This window comes from Martes martes, assembly GCF_963455335.1.
Source record: "Martes martes genome assembly, chromosome: 4".
Lineage (NCBI taxonomy): Eukaryota > Metazoa > Chordata > Mammalia > Carnivora > Mustelidae > Martes > Martes martes.
This window is the reverse complement of record NC_137891.1, coordinates 30,043,764-30,052,245: the sequence shown is the minus strand read 5'-3', so window position 1 is coordinate 30,052,245 and position 8,482 is coordinate 30,043,764. Positions and strand designations below refer to the sequence as shown.

Genomic DNA, 8,482 nt, shown 5'->3' with positions numbered 1-8,482 from the left:
TAGATATATACCTTTAAGCAATCAGACACAATTGTACACACACCTGGAGTTGTGCCTAAGTGCCCATGCTGTTTCCCAGTTCAAAAGAGTAACTTCTCCTAACCCCTCAATTGTCCTCACAACACTTAAAAACAAATGAATCAATCTGGCATTGTTCTCCCAATCCTATCAGACTAAATGGAAGCCAGCACAAAAACCAGAGTTTCAGAACCAAAATAGGAGATGCAGATTAATGTTATTTCTTGCAGATTCTAAGAGTCAAACAGTTTATTAAATACATGAGATGGAAAAATTAACAAAGCATAACAGTGTTTGTGCTACCTCTCCAGAAAGTTAACACTTTTCCAGATGATGGCTTGATCTCTAAGGGAACTTAAAAGACACGGGAGTAAATTATGCATGGAAAACACAAACAACAGTTTAAAGCAGGCTATTTTGTAAGAATCTAATTAAAGCCTCATTGAAAATTTTAAACATTTCACCCTAGCAGATAGTTTGACCTTGGCCTTGATTGCTTTTCTTACTGATGGTCTTTACAGTTCACTATTTTACTTCTGACCTTTTTACTGTGGAGGTGAATCTGATTTGGGTTTTCAATTGCTCCTGTTAGTGGTGGTACTAGAACCAGAAGTATTTAGCTTCCAAGTGACCTCTTCAATACTTGAAGGTATTTGAGGATACCTGTATCCTTTGTCCACACATCTACCAGCTGGAAAAGAAAACAGGGGTCATATGTGAGGATCAACAGTAGGCTGGAAAACCTGAGTTCACAATATTGCGAATTTGAAAGTCAACAGTTTTGAATGTTGTCCAGCTATTTTCCTGACCACTGGGAAGTAGAGAGGAAGGAAAACATCTGAGGTCATTGGTGTATCTGTCTCTCTTTTCATTCCATCAGTACTAAGAAAGGGCCAAGATCAAGAGAAAGATGTTTTGAAACATTTCATAAATTGTAGCTAATGATGATTTTTGCAAGTCTTCAATTGACCTTAACTATTAAAAAAGTATCTTTCATAAGTCTAAGTGTTTTCACATAGACTAGCTCTTACCGTATAGTATTATGTTTGTGTGTCTGTCTCAGACATCAACTGAATATTCATGAAAACAGGTGGGAACAGGGGGTCAGGAATAGTTATAGGGAGAGTAATTTAGAAAATATATTCTTTAAGGGATGGATAGCCTGGGTAAGAGTGGTGCACAGAAGCAGATGGATTCAAAACACAGAATATATAATAAATTCACAGAATATAAGTTGGCATTGAAAAATGGTAAAAAAAATAATAAGAAGAAGAAGAAACTACCAAAAGTGAAATCATTGAAATAAATTCCATGGAGGCTTAAGAGCAAATTAGATACAGTTTATGAGATCACTAACAAACTGGAAGAAAGAACTGAAGAAATTATGCAAAAATGTAATGCAGCACAGGTGGCAGAGATATAAAGTATGAAAGAGAAGGAGGTTTTCGGGGGCAACTCAAAAACAAACAAAAACCTGATGAACCAGGGAGAATTATCCGAAGAGTTAACTTTTCAGAACTAATGTAAGACAAAAGCTGTTTTCAGAATCAGAAGACAAATGAATCCTAACCAGTGTAAATAAAATTCACATTAGACACATCACAGTGAAACTTCAGAACGCTAATGAAAAGATCCCAAAAGCAACCTAAAAGGAACCTGCGGAACGTTGCATTACAAAAGGAATGAATAAGAAAAAAAGGCATTATTGTACAATGTCTAACTTAAGATGTTATAATAAAAACAGAATGGACACAAATAACTGGGGAGGAAGATCACTGCAGTAAAAATTTTCCTTATATTGTTAGAGAGGGGCAGAGATATTAATTTTAGGACATTAAGTTAAAAAACACATGTTAAAATTTCTAGGATGATCATTAAATAGAAAGAGAAGATTTAGTTGCCCAGCTAGAAGAGAGTAAAATCAAACCATAAGTAAGTCAAGAAATAGGGGGTGGGGTTAAAAAAAAAAAAAAAAAAAGCCAAAATGGGACAAACAGAAAGCTTGCAACGAGATGGTAGAAATAAACTCATATAGGTTAGTAATCATAATAAAAGCAAATTGATTTAACTCACCAATTCATAACACAATTGTCAGACCGGTTCCAAAAACTCTAGATAAAGGAGAACATGGAAACACATGCGTTTGCCAATATTTGGCTGAATATAATATGGCATATTCAGACAACAGAATACCACAAGGCAGTGAAAAAGAATCAACTACAGCTGAATACACCAACGCCAATATACCAACGTGGATGAATCTGTGTTGGGAAAAGCAAGCAATAGATTACTAAGCATAATTTCAATTAAACACATGTCAAAAACATGTTAAGTATATATGTGTGTCCATAAAACCATACAGAAAAACAAAGGAATTATTAACATTAAGGTCATGGTAGGGGTCGCTTCTCAAGGGCAAAGAGGAAAATACTATCAACAGAGGGCCCACAAACTTGTCAAAGTTTCTAGGACCATTCTATTTCTTAAGCTGAGTAGCAAGGAGGAGTATTGGGTAAATGAGCATTGGTTTTTCTTTTATGTATTTCATATTTTAAAAAGCATAAACATATATGCTTAGGAATGCATAGAAACTTTTTTAAAAATACACAAGAAACTATTTACTTAATGTAAGCCTCATGGGCTCTTGCTCTTCAATGTGTTCCCAGTGCCTGTAAATGTTACTGACACATACAAAGGTCTATTTATTGAATGGAAATAAGAGAACACAAAAAAGAAAATGAATCACTATGTCATTTGTGCTCAATATCTTACTGGGACAGTTTACCTGTTATCAAAAGTTATGATTAAATCCAGAACGAGGTAATTTGTTTCCATGCAAATTTCAAGAATACATTTTAACAACAAACAAGTATAGGTAATGTGTAAAAATAGTCATTATGTATTTTTTTCTCATTGATACACTAGTAAACTATAGTGGTATCATCTTTCAAGTTCAAAGGGCAGCAATATGTGAAAAGCAAAAAGTGGCAGAAAAGTGAACATTAATTATTCATATAATGGATAACCCTGACGGAGTAAACCATAAATAGAAAAAAATCAAAGAGATGTTCATCAAAGTTTTGTCAGTTCCAAATAGATTTTTTTTTGGTGGGATCACTAGTATCCAATGATTATACTGGTGGAAAAAAAATAGAACATCTTTTACTCTCATTTGAAGATAATGGTGCCAAGAGACTTGAACAGTTTTATGGATCAAGATCCTCCTTTACAACCCACTTACCATACACCACTTAAACCTTTGTAAATTTAAGGCAATAATGATGTAAGAAGGGGCAGTGTGCTATAACTGAAAAAGCCTATATTCAATTTATTGCTTTAACATTTAGTACGTGGGACATAGAGTAACCATCTGTTTCTTCATCAATAATATACAAATATTAACACCCAAATTTCAGTGTTTCCAGGCAAAAGTGAGGCACTCAAATGTTAGCTTTCATTCTTAAAATTTTTCAGATATATAAATGTGAAAATGCCTGACACACAGTAAATGCATATTAGCTTCCTATCTTTCCTCCTTGGGTTTTTTCCTACTGGTCCACTAAAGCACATCAAACAACTGTTAGACTTGCTTTTAACCGCCATGTAATCACCTAGAAATCCTTGCCATTAATGTGGTTTGGTTGAGCTATAGTCTTAAGATAAAGTCATTAATGATGCTTCTAAGAACTTTTTGTCTTTGGATCACTGGTGAAGAAGGAAACAGGCACCTTAACATACTTCCTATTTCTGTATAGCTCGAATAACATGTAATTTTATCTAGTTTTGTGTAACTATTTCTTATGTATCTATACTTCTGATTCATGTTGTTAGCTATTGTACTCAAGGTGAGATGGGCCTGTTTTGATCTAGTTACGGATACGCCCCTTTTTGGTACTTCCTCTATGAACCTTGACCATTTTGTATTATAGATGATCCTTTGAAGTTGGCATTTTCACAACACTGCCTAGATAGGAATAAAAAAAATCAGCATTTGGCTTACCGTAACCAGCAACCCTCCCCTTTACTTCAGCACATTTGGGCTAGTTTAGTAGAACCAATACCATAAACCAGGGATCTGAAACCACAGCACATGGACCAAATCTGGTCCATATTCTCTAAACTTAACTGCGGGGTGAAGGTGACCTGATCAGATGCCAAATAAAAACCCAGTATGCACGCATCTCCAACCCTTGTACCACTTTTTGAGTTCAGAAACAGAAATGTTGTCTGACTAGGTTTTAGTTCAACAACCAAAGTGAAAATCAAACCACTTCTGTGTAAAGGAGACCCAACCAGAGCTTTATATATTTAAAGATCTTGGGTATCCAGTAAAACGTGTTCAAGTGTGTGCATGTGTGCGTGTGCATGCACGCATTTGCAAGATTCAAGAAGTCATCTATAAAGTTTAGCTTATACTCCTTTTAAGTCTTTGTAGTTGCCCACTTTAAGAAATTAAGAAACAGCAGCTTTATTTGTGCTAGCCCCAAACTGGAAACAACCATAATCTCTAAAGGTTCATGGTTAAACAATGTGGTACCTCAATACCATGGAGAAAGACTTAGCAATAAATGGGAAAAAAGTACTGATATATGCAACACTTGGATAGATCTCAAGGTCATTATGAGTAGAAAAAGTTAAACTCAAAAAAATCATACATTGTATAATTCCATTTCTAAAATATTTTACTGATGACAAATTATAGAGATGGAAGACAGATTAGTGGTTGCTAGGGGTTAAAACTAGTAGAGGTAGGTATGACCACAGAGGGAGAAGTTCATAATGATGACAGTTCTTTATCTTTTTTTTTTCCTGAACAAAATGTCTCACATATTGACTATTGAACCAACCTACTGGTGCAGAAGTAGTAACAGAGAAATCATTTCCCCCATAAAAATGTCTATTGTTCAGGTAGCAGTGATGTTAACAGAGTGACAGGATATGAGCATGTGACCTTCACTTAACATAAATATGTGCCACCTCATGTGTGATCCCTTATAGACCCAGCCTGCTTCTTTTCCAATGCCTCCTCTTGGAGTTGTACCTGATTTTATTACCAATTGAATCCCATGGGGAATGTGATGATTCTGCTTTTGTTCCTTGGCCAGGAATCACTTGATCTGAGGTCTTGTGAAAAGACATGGTGAGGAACAGCCGAGCCCACACATCATGATGGTGGAGAAAAGAAGATAGTTCCTTATCTTGACTGTACTGAAGGCTACACAAATCTACACAAGTGATAAAATGGCATAGAGCTATTTACACGCAATGTCCCTATGTCTAGATTCTGATTGTGATAATGTATTACAGTAACACAGATACAAACACACGTAAAATAGGTTTAGGGTTCATGACACCTCTCTCTCTTATTTTTGCAACTTCCTGTGAATCTACAATTATTCCAAAACGAAAAGTTAAAAAACCACAGTCTTGGATATACAAGGAAATTCACAGCAAGATAAAATGAAACACAGCCAATTTTATTCAAATTCCCCCAAATTTATGCTCTAATACGTTAATTGTTCATAAATGTAGGTAACCCTTTATATAATGGTTTTATTAATTCATCTTTATTTTATAGTTTTTTCATTTTATCGTTACACAGTTCTTCAGTAGAAGCCAGAGTCCTGAGTTGCCCAGTTAGGAGCCTAGAACACACAAAGAGAAATGTACAAGGTGAGAAGAAAGTACTTCCTAAAATGCTAGCTTAGAAAAAAGTGATATTAGCAATTCCTTTTTACTATTCTAGCCCAAAACCACTCTCTAAGATTTTAACAACCTCCATAATTTCTAAATGTCAATTATGCTACTTAGAACAACAACCAAAAAAACACATCAAAATACCATCTAAACCAGTTTTTGACCAATTATAAAGTGTAACAATGACAGTATCACCAGTACTGTAATGAAAGTCAATACAAATTGATCCTCAGGCATACAAAAAAGAACATTATATAAAAGCTGTTTTAGGTTGAATTATTTTGGACTTGGTTGGAAAAGGCATAAACATAATTTCCCAATTCTTCCTCTCTTTAAAAATTGAAGAACTATTCAAAGGACACGAATCTTTTGCTAAAACTTTAATCACATGAGGTCACTGAATATCCACCTATTTTAGGAAGAAGCTGTTTTGTCTCCTAAAAAAAAAAAAAACAACTTCCTATGCTCTAGTTACACATAATCATAATGGCTAAAAAGAACTAAAGCTGGTCTGGGATTCCAAAATTACAAGGCCAATCAAGTTCCTTCAAGATCTAATATGCACGGGGAGCCTGGGTGGCTCAGTGGATTAAGCCGTTGCCTTTGGCTCAGGTTATGATCTCAGGGTCCTGGGATCGAGCCCCACATTGGGCTCTCTACAGGGAGCCTGCTTCCCTCTCTCTCTCTGCCTGCCTCTCTACCTACTTGTGATCTCTCTCTCTGTTAAAAAAAAAAAAAAAAAAAAAAAATCTAACATGCACAATTAACCAAAGTGGGGATATATTTTTTTGACATAGTTAAATATGAATATCAGATAAAATCAAGTTTTTAAAGATCAACACTAATAGATAATAAGACCAACATTTTTGTAAAAGTATTTCTTCAGACTTAAAAAGAACACAAATTTCAACCACTTGAAAGAACTCTACATATATAAGTTATCACATGCTAGTATCAAAATGATGTGCTGTAAACCCTTAGGAAAGGAGTCAATGAAGTCACACAGGCAGAATGAAAGAAAAGAAAAACAGATATAATAAACTAGGAACACAATTTTCTCAGTTTCCTTAACTAACACATATAATACACTTAAGAAAAATTCTTTTCAGTTTAGTAATATATCTTTAAAAAAATGTTCACACCCCCAATTAGAAATACAAAATCAGGAATAAACAATGTATTAGTATGTTCTCAAATGAAGTCCAGTAAAATACTTATGTCATTGCTAAATTCCAGACAAAACAGAAAATGTAAGGTTCTTACCTCTGACCTACTATTCTGATTAAGTTTCTTCTCGATATTCATGGCCAACATCTGGCTTCTAAATGAAAGACTTTTGGTTTTTTCAATCACTTGCTGATAGGGTGAGACTGCATTGTTACCCATAACCACATGACCCTAAAATGAGACAGAGGGAAATTGATCCTGTAATGTTACAACTGAGTTTCCCAGGTAGGTCATGAGCATGACACTGCAATACTACATGACTACTGCACACATTTTCACGCACTATACAGAGATGACAATATTCATCCAGCAACAACAACAAAAAGGTGGCTGCTGCTGCCTTAACACAAAGCAAAAATTATTAACAGAAAAGAACAAAATGTCCTAATGAAAAATACCCAGAAAAGTATAAAAGAGTCAGCAACTTACAGAAGTAGTATAACTAATTTAATACTCACTAATTTAGAATCAATCTTGGCATCCAGTCTTGCATTTCTAATCAAATTTACAATCCACCTTTCAGCTTCTTCTGGAGTCATGTTCAGTTTGTCTGCCAACATGCTGATGAAAAAAGTAAAAATACTGTCAATGGAGTCTAAAAACTTAGTTTCATGTACACAGTCTTTGAAGCACACTCTGCATAGAGACTTTCAGGTATTTATGGATCACCTTCTTTCGAATACTAGGACTCAATAACGGCACTGTTCACGTTTGCGCTATTATGTTGTACCGTGCAAGACCTATCCCGATTCACCAACCAGACTGTCAGATCCTTGAGGAAAGGGGACCATATTCCACATTTACAGAAATCTTTGGCTTCTAGAACAGCACCTTACACTTAGCAGGTGCTCCACTAATAATGATTTAAGGGAGGAAAAGGTTTTATGATGCATAATGATTACACAAATTAAATCTACTACAAGGAACATCAGTGATAAGTATAATACAATGAAATAATCAAATCTTAGGGCTAGTGTATATATTTATGTTGCAAACTCTGAGGACACTCTGGGAATTGCACATTATATAACCTAAGTGGCCACTGAATTTCCAAGGAAAGAGAAAGACACACATATACACAGAATGAAAAAGAGGGAGAGTGGGAAAGGAGCAAGGGAGATGATCTGGTTGAAAAAGAGGCCGTTACAGGCCTCTTTTAATTTATCAGGACTAACAAAGGCACCCCTCGGCAGTAGTAAGTAAATCACCCAGCTGAGAGAAGAGTAGGCATGCATAGTATTTAAGAGTATACAGTGTATATGTATGCATATATGGGTGTTTCAACATTAACTGTTCTCTTTTCACCTCTCTTCATTGAAGACATTATACACTTATCAGGCCCTCTAATGTTACCATTCATTTGATGAAGAGAACTAGAATATCAGTAACAAAATCTTTCCTCAGAATATTATAAACTAAAATTCCTCATCTGATAGCCTTTCTGATTTTAAAATGTAGTCAAGACACTGGCAATCACATAATTATGTAATTCCAGAGCTTCCAACCCAAATAACCTAGTTAATAAAAAATACCCTTATGT

General features: G+C 35.1%; 1 protein-coding gene across 1 annotated transcript in view; it reads right to left on the bottom strand.

Moving 5' to 3' along the window:
• Positions 1-5,474: 5,474 nt before the first annotated feature.
• EIF3E (eukaryotic translation initiation factor 3 subunit E) overlaps positions 5,475-8,482 on the bottom strand; it is a 44,348-nt gene continuing 41,340 nt past the window's right edge. The window contains exons 11-13 of the mRNA XM_080802464.1: positions 7,401-7,503; positions 6,979-7,113; positions 5,475-5,663 (exon numbers count right to left, since the gene is read on the bottom strand). Of these exons, the coding sequence (XP_080658590.1) occupies positions 5,625-5,663; positions 6,979-7,113; positions 7,401-7,503 (277 nt within the window). The 3' untranslated portion in view covers positions 5,475-5,624. The remainder of the gene's footprint in view (positions 5,664-6,978; positions 7,114-7,400; positions 7,504-8,482) is intronic.